Consider the following 16,850-nt stretch of genomic DNA (forward strand, 5'->3'; position numbering starts at 1 on the left):
ACCGGCCAGGCCGCGCCCTCCGCCCCCTCCTAGCTCAGGTATCAGGTGAAACTGGTGGGGCTGCGGGAGAGGCGGCCGCGGCGGCGAGAGGATGGCCGGGCGCTGCGGGCTGTGCCTGCTGCTCCTGCTCTGCGCGCTGCTGGGAGCCGCTACTCCCGCAGGTGAGAGGAGGAGTGCGAGCTGCCGCTCGACGGCTACTAGAGCTCCGGCTCGGCTGGGGATGGCCGAGTCCTTCCTGCGCTCTGAGGGTGTCGCGTTGGTTGCTCGGCGCCCCTCGGCTGTGGGTTGGGGCTACGGGCGGTGGCGCTTCAGACGAGGGGTGCGGTGGGGCTCTCGGCGGGTGAGGCGCGGAAGGCGGCGGGGCAGAACCGCGCCGAAGAGTAGGTTTCTGGCTCCCGGATGGGGTGCGGGGAGCCCGGAGAGGACTGGGCGAGGTTCCCGCGGTGTACATCGGAAAACGCGGGCTGGTGGCTATGGAGCTCGGGGACAGTAGCTCGACAGGCAAGCAGGTGGTCTCGGCTTCCAGCCCCCTTTGGACTTCTGGGACGCACGGAGCCGGAGGGGAGGGCTGCGGGAACGCAGATCCTGCGCGGACTCCGCGGGAGCTACCTGTCACGCGTGGCCTGGCTTCAGCCACATCGGTGCTGTACCTCATCTGCTTCTCGGCTAGCAACCTGCCTAAAAGCTATATATAAACATAAAAAGACATTGAAGACCGTATTCTCGCTTATTTTCCCAACTCCGAAAAGTGGGAACTAAAAAAAACCCACCCTAATTCTTACCTTTGTTGGTTTATAGTATTGCTTATTGAACAGAAGCGCTGTTTGGGGAAAAAAAAAAAACAATCATGTTAATATTTCACTGCCTTAAGGTTCATCTTTCACTGTCTTTTATAGAATACCCCTCTGCCATATCTACGCATGCCTTTGCACTGTGTATTTGCTCATCTTGGACTTATTTACGTAATAAAGGTATAGGCATAAATTGAAGCCAAGCTTATGGTAGGTCTAGTTTTCTCAAAGAATAGGCACTAGATAGCTGTATATTCTGTTGTTCAAAGTACAGTTTCTGAAATTAAACTGCCTCTTAATAGCCTAGTTGTCTGACCTGGGCGGGGTTAGGAGTTTGAAATGGTGGTGGATGGGGAAGTAGTATGCTTAAGTTTTAGCTGGGTGCTTGATCTTCTGCAGTAGTGAGGTCAAATGATCTGGGAGTGTGATCCCGTCCCAGCCAAGGGAGATGCACTGTAAGCCATTACAGGGTTGGGGTGAATCTGAGCGGCAGATCCAAGAACCAGGATGATAACCTTAGTCCTGTGTGGATATTACTACCATGACCTAAGCTAGTTAATTTGGATACTCTGTGTTGCTGTCACTTTTGTGTCTGCAGGGGAGGCATAATCCTTCGTTTGGTTGGCAGTGGGTTGTATCTTCAAGACGAACGGTAAAGGTGTTGAAACTGTCTTTTGTTGTGGGAGGAGAGTACGTTTTTCCTCTCATGCCAAGGAGGCTTTTCCCGTGGGCGATTAGCAAGTCAACTGCATTCTCTGTATGTGAGTCAGCAGGGTGAAACTCGACATGGAAAAGAACTCAATTGTTATGGAAAACTGCAAGTGCAGAAAGAGTAAAAAAGGATGTAGAAAATGCACATACCTAACAAAGGATTGGTTGCTTCGTGAGGGAGTGTTAACTGCAAAGACAAACAGGACACTGAACTGTCTCACTATATGGGTGCCAGTTTGCCAGTTGGGATAATAAAAGCAGCCCAGTGTCTGCAGTCAGAACTTTTAAGAGTCTGAAACTACTTAAAGTCAGGATAAAAGCAAGACGGTCTCTGAAATCACCTATTTGACTTGACTTTGTCTTCAAAAACAGAATAAAACAAACCTATGTCTCTATTCTGTCGCTCTTGCAATACTTAGTCCTGTCTGTGGTTCATCTGTCCATCAATTCAGTTTATTATAGCTCTTCCTCTTAATGTGTCATGTTAACACTTTAGGGCTTTTTTGTGAGCATTTTTTATTTTTATTTTTTTCAGCCCAACCTATGAACATCAGTTGTAAAGCATTGCTTTATATCAGATCACAAAACATGGAGTGGTGGCATTTGTTCTTACAGTTTTGTGCAGTAATTTAAGTGTTTGGAATACAAATAGTGTGACTTGCAATTTGTATCAACTGCTTACTGATGGACAGGTGCTTAACGCAGTACTGTAAGCTTTATTACAGTACTCTGAGAGCTGATGTTAGCTTAGAATAAAGGGTGTGCTTCCAGGCATCTCCAGGATATTTCTCAGCTAAGCTATAAGCCCGAGAAAAGAGGCATTGCTTAGCTAATTACCATTTACGTTATCTGATACCTATGTAAGCTATGTTCTTCAAGCTGGTTTTATGGTTTCTATTATTTACAGCTCAGGTTAGGGACCTGGGGTTTCTGTATTAACAGTATTGCTCACATAATCACATGGCTTGAAGATCTGAGAGCAGGATTTGTATAATTCTGTCCTGCTGTAATTACATGATATATAGGCCAAAATGATTGTTTGGTATTTGAATATATTTTCTTTAGGACTGTTGTTTTGTTGGTTTAATTTAGACTTCAGTCTTCATGCAGTTTACTGCAAAGATTTTTCTTAAGTCATTGTACTGGCAGAAAGTTTTCTTACACCTCAGTTTTCCAATGAAGCCTGCCTGTGCCTGGAGCCGATCAAATACTTGTGGAGTGGAGCTAGGGTAAATTAATTCAAAACTCTAAAGAGCAGCAATGTATGCTCTTTAGGAGGTCACACAGTCTAGACAGGATTGTACATCAGACAGATGCTGTACATCAGACTTGTGCAGTTATAACTTGAACAGCTATCTAAAGTTGTGATGTTTTTGAGAATCTATATTGGAAAACACTTGTGTACTTACATATTTCTTGTATGATAATTGTTATACTTTAATATGTAACGTGTAAGCATTTTTCATTCTGGAACTATATCAAAACTATTGAATAACAAACGGGCCATCCTTCAACACTTCATGGCTTGCTGTATACAGACCTGTTTGCCCAAGATGACTCTCCTTTATACTCCAGTTGGGGGTTTGTGTGGCTAAAATAACCTGCAAATATTGATGGAAACTGAGATGTTAAAAATAACTCACAGACAGTCAAGTTCCATGTCCACACTGTTTGGTGGATGTCTGCCTTTTTGAAACAGTGCGAGTTCATGGACAGAACCTGCTTGTGCAGTTTAACCTCTTAGCATGAGAGGACTGCGTTGGGTCTGGAGGGGTTCTGAACTAAGTTGTGTGAAGGCTGTCATACAAGACAGAGCAGTCATACGGCTGGCTTGCCCATACAGTTCATAAGGTCCTGTGGCATTTGAAGAGTCAGAACAAAACTTGAAGTGATAGCTGCTTTGTATATGAAGCAACCATAGCTGTTATCTTTACCATCTGGCACTTTGAGTAGAAACTGCAGAGATTGTCTGACCATCTTGCTCATGATTTGGAAAGAAATCCCAGATGATTGGCCCTGTTGCATCTTATATAAGCATAAGTTATGCTTATATGCTTATATAAGCATAAAGTTAGTTTGTTCAAGTTTCAATTAACATACAGCGTAACACACATCTTTCTTTCACTAGAGATCAGTTGTGCATGACTTTTGGCATTAAATTCTGAGTTTCAGTTCTAGCTCATCTGAGGGCAGCATGTTGTTTTTTCCTGCATACCTGATTTTCAGACCATCTCAATTGAGGAAGCTTCTACTACAGCTGCATTAGCCTGCTGCAGAGTTCCTGCACTTGAGTAATCTGGCACTGCCATGGCAAAGAATAATGGTGCCTTGGGGTACCTGAAGCGGTTTCTGTTTTAACTTCAGATGGTGGGAGCACCTAACAGGCATTTTAATAAGGTATTTTTAATACCACTGGTGATGTGGAAAAGCACTTTCATTTGCTGCTACAACCATGAATAGGGGTATAGGTTGGCTTTTGGATAATAAAGGGTAGAAAACTTGTCAAGTGTTTGAAAACCATCTTAATGTTTCTGCTGATAAGGCCCTCTTTATTTCTTCAGAGTAAACCATGATGTCTAGTTTATTTTTAAAAAGGACAAAAAGGCTCTACTTCAGTAATGGCAACTTCTTATTTTTTTTTAATTTTAGAGAGTAGTGGAACCAGCAGTTCAAAAGGAAGAAGTTTTGCTGGCCGGAGGGATTCAACTACAAATAATGCCTCTGAAGAATTATATGCAGTGGATGAATTTGCAGCAAAAGCCCTCACAGGAAAGCTGACTACAGTTTTTCTACCTATTATCTATATCATTGTCTTTATCATTGGTTTGCCAAGCAATGCCATGGCCCTCTGGGTATTTTTTTTCCGAACAAAGAAGAAACATCCAGCTGTGATTTATATGGTTAACTTGGCATTGGCAGACCTTCTTTTTGTTGTCTGGTTCCCACTGAAGATTGCATACCATGTAAATGGTAATAATTGGCTATTTGGTGAAGGTCTTTGCAAAGTACTTGTTGGATTTTTCTATGGAAATATGTACTGTTCCATTCTCTTTATGACATGTCTCAGTGTTCAACGGTATTGGGTTGTAGTGAACCCTATAGTGCATTCAAGAAAGAAATCTGAAATTGCCTTGAGCATCTCCGTTGCTATCTGGATACTGATTTTGTTGGGCACCATTCCATTGTATCTTGTTAATCAGACTGTATATATTTCAAATCTTAACATCACTACCTGTCATGATGTTTTGCCTGAAAATGTTTTGGCTCACGATATGTTCAATTATTTCCTCTCACTTGCAATTGGACTCTTCTTAATCCCAGCTTTCCTCACTGCTGTCGCTTACATACTAATGATTAAGACTCTGAATGCTTCCATCTCAGATGTAACTACTGGGAAGAAACGAAAAAGAGCAATCAAACTTATTATCACTGTCCTGTCCATGTATCTCATCTGTTTTGCACCTAGCAATGTACTGCTTATTGTGCACTATCTGCTTCTCAAAACCTACAGCCAGAGCTATCTGTATGTGTCGTATATAACTGCACTGTGTCTTTCTACTTTGAACAGTTGTATTGATCCGTTTATCTATTACTATATTTCAAAAGATTTCAGAGACAACCTTAAAAATGCTGTTCTTTGCCGAAGTGTGCGAACTACACGGAGGATGCAAGTGTCTCTCTCATCAGGCAGATACCCCAAGAAATCAAATTCTTATTCTTCAAACTCAAATGGGACCACTAAATCAACCTACTGAGTTTAATCCTAGAAAAGTGAACTTTTATTACTACTGGTGAAAGGATGTAAGTGACAAGAATGTTACTTTGCACAAGAGATTCTGAAGAAACATCTCTGCTTTTTAATGACATTGAAGCTTGGATTTCAGAACTGGCAGCTGCTTACCCAGTGTAGAAATAGTAAGCAGATAAATCTTCCCACTAGACTGGAAAAATTAAAAAAAAATGACATTTCAGAATGCTTTGCAAAAATGCTGCTGATCTGGAAGTGAGTTGTAGTTAAAGATATTTTTGTTTAACACTGAAGCTGTTAAAAAGCAGAATGTCACTTGAATGTTATGTAACATTGCTGGTATATTTAATTGACAGAAATCTCTATTGTTTGGTTTTAACTGTAATGTATTAAACAGCTGAACAGATTGTTTATGTAGGACCTTGCTTTGTGTACTAGCTTACACTGAACATTATTTGAAACCATAGAGATGAGAAGGAGAATCTATTTCAACATTTTGGTGTAGACTGTCTTTAGTATAATGTAATTTTATATTGTTTTCCAAGTTACCATGCTGTAAATACGAACATGACAGAAGCCTGTAAGGTTATCCTATTGAGTTGACAAGCTCAACTTGTTATCAGCTAGCACTGAGATAAAATGTTAGTGGGGATCAGACACTGTTACTTAATGCTTGCCAGTACATGTTCTTAAATGGGGCTATTTAACAAAGTTTTGATAAATAGCTGATTTTTATATAATGTGCCTTGTATTTTTTTAAGATTTTAGGTATCTTAAGATTTTTAGGTATCATAAGACTTTTTTTTTTTTCTTTTTAGTAACACATTTGAGTTGGGTGCTTTCTTTTATGCTTTTACACGCTGTTCAAAATGCTGAGTAGTTCAACTTGCCTGGCTTCAGGTAACGAAGATACTGTACCTAACAGTGAATTGGAAATCTTGACAACTGTAACTTGTAATGTGTAAATGGGTTAGATAAAATTTACCTAATGATGCATTTCATTAAAGCAAAAGTGTTCCCTTGTCTTATTAGCAGATAACTAAAACCAAATGGTTCAGAGCTGTGGGAGAATAATAAGGTACCGACAAACACACTAACAAGGTAACTTCAGCCCTGGTGGATTTCTGAAATATCTTAAGTCCTCTTCCCTCTCCCAGAATATTTACCACTCAGAATATGGAACCACATTTACTTTTAATCTGAAAAGCCTGATGGTCATATGTTAGGTGGTAGGATTTAAATACATTTTTTTCAAATCATGCAGTCCTGGTATGTTTCACCAAGTTATACAATGATCCAGATGACCTATCTGAGACTTAGGTGTAGCTGGGTCCCTACAAACAAGCAAGTGGAAAGGCCCTCAGTCTAAAAAATTACTCTGGGACAGCTGGTATATGGATAGGAAATTATCACCATTTCAAATATGGAGAGTAAGGAAGGGGGTGGATTGAACTGTAGCAAGAATGAGCAGTGTGCTAATCTGTTCTTTCACTTGTCTTGTTTTTGATTTCTATGTTCTTTCCCTGTTTCAGTAACTTAACGTTTTTTTTCCCCATACATAATAAAGACTAAGAGGTTTATTTAATGCATTTGATCTCTCATTTCAAGGATTAACTAAGCTCTAGTTCTCCTTTTATCTGCTGCAGTCTTGTCTACTAACCCTTTGGAGGTGCTTAGCTGAAAGTATGATATTTTGTAGTGGTATTTCAGTGGTCCAAGTTAAAGTAGCAATGTGTATTAAAACATCTAATTTACAGCTCTTTATATGATGGGGAACACAAATCCTTCTTGGGCATAAATAGTTTGCTCTTCCTGTTTACTGACAAAAATGCAAGGGAATAATTGCTTATTTATAACTGAACTGAAGAGGTAATGCAGCATCCTTACTAGAAAATAACTGTAAGAGGCCATAGCTCACTGGAAAGATGTGGGAAGGGGATTGTGCCATCTTCACAAACTGCTGTCTGATTCTTCCATTAGCTTGTGTATGATAAAAAGAATATGAGAATGTCCTTTATCTTGCTGAACAGCCTAGTGTGCTTCCTGCTCTTTATACGGTAGTGAATAACAGAAGAAGGGTATCCAGTTCGTGGTGATTACAGCACTACCTGCATTCTGCCAGGAGTCCAAGGGTTACAGGTTATGTGTTGTAAAGATGATGAATTGTCTGTGTGTGTCTCTATAATGCCACAAAGATATCACTCATGATTCATGGTTGACTGTTAAGTTGCTGAAAAATAATATGCTTAATATAGCCAGTCTTTTGGGGGACAAGATTTATTTCTTGTTATTTAATCAGAAGTATACCAGATAATGCTCTCATATATACAACTATCACTCTTTATCTTTCCCATCATCGACGGGATCAGAGTTGGGGACTATCAAACGATCAATCAGACCACTTCACTGAAGCTCATACAAAGGGGAGTGCTGATTCTCTTGACCACTTTTCCTTTCTAGCCTTCATCTGTATAGACAAAGCAGGTTGCAGGGAAGACTCTTTCATCTCTTACCTGCAGCAACAGTGAAGGACTGCCAATGACACACATAAGAGTTAGATGTTACTCCAGTGTTGTTGAAAGCTTTTTGAGAAAAAGTTCTAATTAACAGGAATTATTTATTTTTAAATGACTTGGTACTGTGTGACAAACTTTGGAGAACACTGTTCAAGGAGCTCACAGTCATCTAAGTGAAGCTTACTCCTTCAAACTGCTTACTGGGAGCTGAAAAGATCTCTTAAGTCTAGGGAATTTTTGTTATAATAGAGACTACTAATGTCTTTTTTGCTTTTCCTCTGCTGTTTTAGTGATACCATCTGGCTTCTTGCCTTTGGGGAGAGTAGGGAGGGACATCCTCTGCATCTAATTGTTGTGTAGTTAGGAGGGGAAGAGCAGTGGTACGCAGGGTTTAATCAAGCATCAAATTGCTTTTATGATCTGTGTCTTCTAGATATATGATGATGCAAGTTTGTGCTGCAACCTAAGTGCAGTGAAGACTAAACTAATTGCAGAACTTGTGTAAGAATTGTTTTGCTTTGATCTTTTATTTGTCCTTGAAACAAGGGCTTCCCAACAAATCGTGGGAAATTTTTCCCATCTGTAGATGCATTGCAAATTCTCATCCTGAATTTGGTATGAATTATTTTGCTTCAATTAGCAGAGCACCTTAGACCAAGTGGGTTGTGCATTCAATTTGAATCAATTCCTTGAATTGACAATTGTGTGCTTGTGCAGCCAGGTACCAATGGGGAAAGAACGTATAGCCCAAGAGGAGCTGGCTGCTTATCCTCTTTTGGAACTGCACCCTCAGGCAGGATTGATGGGTATAAAGGTGGTCATCTTCAGCTAACAATAAATATATTCCTGAGCAGTGAAAGCTCTGGGGTGTTGAAAATCGGTGTAATTTATGTGCACAGTGTCATGATTCCAGAAACAGCTGAAGTATATGCTGCAGCTAAGAGAGGTAGACTAGTCTTTCCCCTACCCTGACTGTTTGATCACACTGTTCCCTCATACTGTCACAAGCATGTGTGACCTTGGAGTGGATTGGAACCATTCTAGGTTAAAGTTAAACTAGGAGGGAGGAAAGTTTACTTTTGACTTGGAACAGCATTTGTCTGGTTTGCTGTATGAACTCATGGCTCAGCACAAGGGAGAGGGTCAGACTGCATCTTTCACCACCAATACTGGCTTGCACTGTGGAACTACAAGGCAAGTTGAGGCACAGGAGCTGAGAAACCTCTGCCTAACCTCCTAAACAGCAGTGAGCAAGCCTCCACCTATGACCATAGGAATGGCTCTGCTGGCTCAGACTGAGCGTCCATCCAGCTCGGCCAGGGTAATCTGCTCACCCTTGCTTTTGGAGGTCAACAAGACAGCAAGGTGTCAAGGGAGATGTCAGAAACCAGTAGGAATGCTGCACAGGGCACTTGGCTGATGTATCAGATGCCCAGAGGATGTGGGCAGGGAAGTTTGTTGCTTTGCACCATGTGAGTGCTGTGCTATGGGACTGCTGAAATGTGCTCTGAAGTTCAGGAAAAAAGGAGACAAATGAAGGCTGGGGGACCTAAGGTCATTGGTATCTGTGAGGAAAGTTGCTGCTGAGAAGGACTAATCAGTAACTCAAATAGCATGTGTAACAGCATCAAAATGAAGTTACAGGCAGCTACCTGGGGAGGAGGAAAATAGTGCAGGCATGTATCACATCCCCCACAGTACACCCCCAACAACCGTTTTCAACATGAATTACTTGAAGTCTGATTTGACTGGTCTAATTAGTAATACCTGTTGGTTGTCTCACCGTGAAAACCAACCTTACTTTATTTGCTTTGAACCAGGATCCACTATCCTCATTTGGTGGCCCCTGGTTCTTAAAGGAGAGGAAGTGAATGAGTGCCTTACTGTCTTGTCCAGCCACTGGCAATTTTGTAGGCCATTATTGCCTCTCTCTCAGCTACTTTACAGGTTAAGGAGTCCTAAGCTAATTCAGTCCTTCCAGTACAGCCACTATTTAATGTGTGATTCCTGTTTCCTTTCTCTGAGACCTTCCCATTCCCATACATGGTCACCAAGCTACACACAGTATTCAAGCCATGGCTAGTACAGTGATGACTTCTGTTTTGCTCCCTGTTACTTTCCCAATAGCTCCTAACATTAAATTTTATTTTATTTTTTCCTGTTCCTGAGCAGAGTTGATGTTTTCATGCAGCTGCTTATTAACTACATCTCCCTCGTGAATGGTGACAGTAATTTTTGCAAGCCAGGTTCTGTATATCATCTAGGATGTTTTTCCCTCATGAACCTCACTTTACAGTTGTTTATACCCTATTTATTCACCAGTTCATTGCTCAGTCAGTCTTACAAGGTTCTTCTGCAATTATTTGCAGTCTAAGTACTTACTGTCTTGACTACCTTTGTGTTATCAGCAAACTTGTTCCTCACTGCTCAACCCTCTTTAGAGCATTTATGAATATACAGAACAGTACAGGTCCAGCACCACACTGTTGAGTAACTGGCATTGTGAAAACTTGATAATTTTTCTGCTACCCTGTATCTCTTTTCTTGTAATCAGTTATTTTTCCACAAAAGGACCTTCCCTTTTATTCTGTGACTGCCTAATTTTCTTTAAAAGCCTTTGATGAGGAATTTTGCCAAAAGCCTTTTGGAAATCCAGGTAGACTGGACCACGGAATCACCCTCATCTCCACGTGTGTCTGGCCTTTTCCAGGAACTCCACAAGGTTGTTGAGGCCAGACTTTTCATTACAAAAGCCATGGTGACTTTTCCCAGAAGGGTCCAGAAGTTCCTTACTGATATCCCTTAGGCTCTTCACTAATTGCTTAGAACAGATATTGGGGTCATGGGACCATATTTCCCTAGACACCTTAGAACCTTCTTTTAATTGTTGATTACAGCATTGGGTCCCAGTATTCAGTATCATTTTGGCAAGAGGTAACACACTTCTGTTACTAATTCAGATATTTTTCCCTGAGTTTTGTCAGAATTCCTTGACAAATACTATCTGAGCCCACCAAATTTAGCATTCATTTTGTCTGTGTTGTGATGACTGAAGACATGTAGCACATGTCTTGACGTGTAGCTGTCCTGGGAATCAAGCAGTGTATCACCAACCTACCATAACAGCCCTTTGGGACCTGAGTTTCATTATGGATGTGTTTGATCTGTCATGGGCACTTTGAACATACTTAATATACAACATCAATGTTAAATTCAGCATGAACACAGTAGGCATGGTCATTCTGATTCAAAAACAGCCAGAAGAGTATGTGTTACCTACATTTTTTTCTCAGGAGTGATAATCTTCTGTAAGATTGCAGAAAAACATTTCCCAGGCACTGTTTGCTGTCAGGACCAGTACAACAGGCTGATTACATAGTCAGCTCTCTTGTTGTCTAGGCCGAAGGAGATGGAGATGCTTCAGATAATGGAAAAATACTAACGGTTGTGAAGAACGCATTGAGTGCTGTGCAGAGACACTGTGACAAATCCCTTGGGGCCATCAGGACTCATTGATCCAGTGCTAAACTGTGTGACTTGGGCTTCACAGTCATTGAAGTGTGTCTGCAACCAGTTTCCTTGTTGGTCCAGCTGGCTCATTGGTGGCCAGGGAAAGGGAGAAAGGCATATCTACCTTTGTGTACATGGAGGTAGGTAGGTTCATAGCTGCACGGGAGTTCATAAACTACCTGGGATTGTCCATGTCGTGCAAACACCAGGACAGAGCCAGCACAAGGGTACAAAGGTTTACCTGGAATTATCTCTGGTGAAATTCTGTCAGAGCCAAGCTCCAGTGTCTGTGATTCAATATTGAGGCAGCATTCCCAAACGCAAAAGTAATTGAAATGTGTCCACTCCCATCTCTCTGGGTACCCCACTTCCTTGTCACATATGCTGGCAGCTGTTGAAAGCTGCATACTTCCTGTGTGGGCTGAATGCTCATCTGGGTATTGCATTTTGCCACAGCATAGAGCATCCACAGGAGAGAACCAGTGCAATCTCTCATCACTAAAGCCATGTCAGCAAGAGTACTAATGTAGCTGTAACTCAGAGACTGCACCTTTGCTGGTAAAATTTCTCCATATGGTCTCCATGGGATTATTATGTTGGTTATAAGCTAAAGTTATGTCTGCTTCTGCAGTGCTCTACTAGTACAGTCTCATCACATGGACCAAGCCTTGTTCCTTCGTTTGTTTTGAAGGTGTTAATAATATGTGGTAATGAACATTAATGAGCACTTGTGTAATGAAGCAAGACAACAAAGTGTGGGAGGATAAGAAAAGCCTCCATTTGACCAGTCTACATTTGAGAGCTAAGAGAAATACCCATAAAAATTCTCAGCTCTATCAGCTGGTCACCTCCATACATTGCAGCCCGCATGATATGGCAGTTAATGTAGATGGCTCTGTGGAAACAGTGGAAAAGAGGAATGTTGTCTGGCTTTTACAGTAGTTGTAAAAATCAACATACAATAATTTTTAAGGTTGGCAGGATTTTAATTGCCAAACCTTGCATGCATCAAGTGATAACTGCTCTGGCTGAGAATGAGCATGAACTGGCACAGGAGTGGATGTCTCTCTATTGCAGTTATCTAACAGCTACATTCAATTCAGTGTCTGCACTCTGGCATTGTGCCTCACCTTCAAGAAGCAAACTGCTAGGATTTGAGTGTTCAGCATGTTTGAGATTGAGCCTTTAGTGTAGTTTATTTGATTTCCCCCCCTCCCATTATAGCACATGCGATCTTTCAGCTGCTGGAAGTGATGCATGGATGTGATACAGTGGGGAGTGCTATCAGCATTCATATTTTCTCCACACTGAGCCTGAATTCAGGATAGTAAACCACTCCTGGTGCTGTGGTTTAGCATCTGGGTCTGTGCTTTGCCTGGCTGAATGTCTGCAATGGGGACTGCAGTGTCACATAATCCTGTGGACTGTTGGGATACGGGGAGGTAGAGCCCGCTTCCATGGGTTCTGTGTCTGTATTTCTGAGCACTTGGGAAAATGGAGTGATTTAACATGGGAGAAAAAATGATATGCTGCTTCTTTGGAGAGGCTGACCCACTCAGTAAGAGGAAATAAAGGAAACAATTAACTTGTAAAGCATAAATTAAAAAAAAATAAGACACAATGGGAAGGGGGGAATTTTCTGAAAGTCCTGAAGAGCCTCCTGTGTTGTGCATTTACAAAAGCCAGGGAGATAAGAAGAAAACAGAAGCAGCAACTGATGAGTCTAAATGGCAGTGTTGGCAGGGGAGGGAACACCATGCTCTGGTGCTCACTGGATTTAGTTGGCAGTGACTCAGGACTAGCACATACTTCCAGTTTGACACATCATGACCCCTTGACATTTCATGTTCAAATCCCAGTCAGATAAATCCGTCTGGCTTTCTGTGAGTGGATGAACTGAGCAACATGGTTCACAGTGTAAAAATATGGAGGGTGAGCCCTTAACACTAACTTGGGACATGTTGGAGACAAGTTGTGCTGTATCACATTCAAATGAAGTTGCCTGATTTTGTTCAAAATCACTGATGTCTCTCCATTAACTTCAGGAGTACAACTGGAAATGCTGGAGTTGGCTGTATGGTGGTGATGCTGTTTGTGAGCTGGGGTAAAGGGTGCTGTTGCTATGAAGAGCATTTTGATTGTAAAATGCAATGCTGAAAGGAAATTATGGAATTGCTCTGTCATAATTTATGAAGACTGTGTTTTGTGTGTTAGGTTGGTAGCCTGGAAGCTTCCCATGTCACTATGTGTGGTTAAATTAGTAGAGTCATGAATACTACAATAGTAACCAGTAAGACAATCCTCAGTAAATCTCTGAGTTGCAGCTAGACCCTGGGAAAGTATTCAAGACTCAGGAGCCTTCTTCAACTCCCAGAGTCGGCTGGTATGAGTTTTTGGTTAGCAGGCCCAGTGATGGAGAAGACAAAGGAGCTCTCTAAAGGTCATGGCTGCTAAACTGTTCATCAGAGGGCTGTTTTGTCTGATGTCTCTGAAGACTGCAGATGGCTTTGTTCAGGTTTGCTACTGAAGGATATAGATGTAGAGCTGGCTCCAGCATTGACAAAACTCAGCCCAGGGTGAGCTCTGAAGAATTAAATTCTGCAGAAGGAGCCAAGACGGGGCTGGAGAATGAGAGATGGCAGGAGAGAGGGGAGAGAGAGTCCTCCCACAGATATCTTCACTGTGGTAATTGTGTCATGGCAGGGCATAGACAGGCAGATGAGGAAGGTCCTGCATCTAGGACATGGGACAGCATGGAGTGGAGATACCTCGGTCAGAAGTTGGGAAATGGCAGTGCCTGATTCTGCTGCTAAGGTCACAAGTTTCACTGCCTAAACCTCAAATCAAGATAGCAGAACTTTAGATAAGAGACATGCTAGCAGCCCTGTTGTTTCAAGAAACCTTTGTCTTCCATGTGTGTACGAATACCAACTCTAGAGTCACTGTTGGTTGCAGGCACCCAAAGACACTGAAACAGACCCGTCAGATGTGATCAGGAAGAACTGTGGGCACTGTGGCCTGAGGACCATTCAGGGGGCTTGTCCATTTAGCAGGGACCCTGTAGTGTGTATGTGGTACATATCCTATGCCAGCTAATGCACAGTTTCCTGTAGCATGACCTTACAGTGCCTTTGTGCTGGGTAGTTCATTCCCTATTCAAAGGAGAGAGAGCTCCTCACAGTTAGTTTGCACTTGGGAGGGGACTCAAGACACACATCTCTGCTTTGGTATCTAAGCATCCTATACGGGTAGGTAAACATCTGTGGAGGGCAGTTCATCATGACTAACCTAGCAGCCCCCCTCCTTCCTCCCAGGGTATCCACTTCTGTACCACTTACATGAGGAGCCAAAGCTGCTGCATTGAAGTCAGAGCAGGGATCTCTTCGGGTCTTGGTGCTTCTGTGGAGTAGAGCATCCACCTTGAATTCACATCCTCACTTTTGTATGTTAACCTTCTAGCTTCCGGAGACTTGCATTATGGGGAAATGTTACCATCTCAGTGGACAAAGGGCACAGAGCATGATGCAACAGCATGGGTTCTCGGTGCCAGGGCAGAGGTGCATGTCATGTATTAGCCAAGATGTCTGCCCAAGTCCAGGGAGAACGGTGGTACTCAGGAGCTGGCTGAGGACTCTTTACATCAGCTAGGGAAAAATTTTTACATATAGAATCATGTTTTGTTTCATTTTGTGAAAAACTGAGAAAAGAGCAGATTCTGTGATTAAAGGCTCCCCCTTCTGTTTCTAGCTGCTATTGCACATCTTCTTAAATTACAAATGTGAAAGATTTAATCGGGTTTCCTTGTGCTGTGCAAATAGTTTTGTAATTTCCCATTTCAAAACACACATATATATCTGATGTTAGAGAAGGAGAAGGACTTAAGAGATGATATTAAATATCCCTGCTAAGCTTGGGATCAGGGAAGCAGATTGCTAAGGAGATATACAAGTCTCCTGGAGAACCTTTTGAAGTGGGATATTTTCATTATATCTTCCAGTCTCCCTCATATTTCTTGGATCTAAACCACTGTTAAAACGAAGTCTTCCAAGCATAATCTTATCTGAATAAGAAAAGCTGTTGTGGTTTATCACCTGGGTAATCCCCAGGTTTCTGAAATAGTATGACATGCAGAAGTATATTGTCAGCAGTAGCTGATCTTTTTCACCATTTTTACATCTAAGCCCCCATGAATTTTGCCATCATGGAAATGTTGCTTCACCTCCAGATGTCTGGCTGTAACTTAATGCATGTTTATCATGATCATTGTATCTACAAATAACTTTGTACTGGTGAGGATGGTGACTCAGACCACTTGACAGGAGTGTACTCAAGAAATAAATGTGTTCCTTAAGTAAAGAATGACTCTTCTCCACCCTTTGAGCAAAGGCAGAGTCCAATTTGTACCATTTTTTACCAGCCTTTCATCTTCCTCGGTGAGGAATACTCTTGTAACATGCTGCAAGTGCACTTCTGTACAGTATCAAGGGCAGGACTGAAGATGGGATACAGCTCACAAGCTTCAACTCATCATGCTGAGTCAGGAACAGCTGAGCATGCTGGACCTGTCCCATCACTGGGACTGCATTGTTAGAAGAGATGGTGAGAGCATCTGCCTTTCATTTCACCACAAACTTCTCTTGACAGTGAACTGAAGAATGAAGAATGAGGAATGCCTGGACTCAGTCCTCTGACAAAAAAATATCTAGATACTTTAGGATATTTAGGATAATTTAGGAGCTTTTCACAGGTCAGCAACATCTGTAATTTTGGTTGTTGAAAACTAATTGTTCATTTGCTCCGAGTGGCATAATTTTACTTAAATAACCCTTAGAATAAAAGTCATAAGCCTGTTATACTTGTAATTTCAATGACCACTAGAAGACACAACATGTGCATGTAATTAATAAAGGTACCATAATTAGACAGCTCTACAGTTAAGGCAGCAATCACTACTGATAAGATTCTGGTTTCTACCATACATCTGCCACAGTCTTAACAGCCTCAGGTGTTTGAGATTGCTTCTTTCTATCTGAAAACAAGGATACTTACACTTTTATACCAAAATGAACATATTTAAACACCCAGCTCATCACAATGGAAACAAGATGGTAGCAATTTCTTGCTCCTGAGAACCTGCCAACTTTTTGTATCTGCCAATTATCCCAAGAAACAGAAGTTCTCTAGAAAAAGAGAGCAAGGAAGGATAGTGATATCGTTATCACGCTTTTTAGTTCAGGAATGGCAGTGCTTTGTATTATCAGAAGTACATTTGAAATTGCATTTAATACTCATCTCATCATTTGTGTCACTGTATTGTCCTGCTTTCTCTGGAAATACCAGAGGGATGATGAACTTTTCAATAACTTTTAAACAATGATAGAAGTGTTGATTTGGGGAAGCCTTTTGTAAAGGTAAAATTTTCTGAAAAAAAGGCAGGAAAATACTTGTAGACAAAATAAAAGCTTAAATTAAAAAATATTGCGTGTTTTCTCAGTCACTGACATTCTTCATTTCATAGCTCAGGGTCCTTCTGTATATCTGAAATATCTGAAAAGCAAATAAAAGAAATCCATA

At 41.6% G+C, this 16,850-nt stretch overlaps 1 protein-coding gene across 1 annotated transcript; it reads left to right on the top strand.

The window, feature by feature from the left end:
• The first annotated feature begins 66 nt into the window (after positions 1-66).
• On the top strand, positions 67-5,699 carry F2RL1 (F2R like trypsin receptor 1). Its single transcript, XM_026865970.1, has 2 exons — positions 67-161; positions 4,152-5,699. Exons 1-2 carry the CDS (start codon positions 92-94, stop codon positions 5,255-5,257), a joined length of 1,176 nt encoding a protein of 391 aa, XP_026721771.1. The 5' UTR covers positions 67-91; the 3' UTR covers positions 5,258-5,699.
• Positions 5,700-16,850: the final 11,151 nt, after the last annotated feature.

The sequence above is a fragment of the Athene cunicularia genome (genome assembly GCF_003259725.1).
Source record: "Athene cunicularia isolate RWA chromosome Z unlocalized genomic scaffold, athCun1 chrZ_part1, whole genome shotgun sequence".
In the NCBI taxonomy this organism is placed as follows: domain Eukaryota; kingdom Metazoa; phylum Chordata; class Aves; order Strigiformes; family Strigidae; genus Athene; species Athene cunicularia.

What these genes read in the sequence shown, in the direction of transcription:
- F2RL1 (XM_026865970.1), top strand. Translation starts at nt 92, where the DNA reads ATGGCCGGGCGCTGCGGGCTGTGCCTGCTGCTCCTGCTCTGCGCGCTG. An exon ending in GGGAGCCGCTACTCCCGCAG is followed by an intron (nt 162 to 4,151) that starts GTGAGAGGAGGA and finishes TTTTAATTTTAG; the next exon opens with AGAGTAGTGGAACCAGCAGT.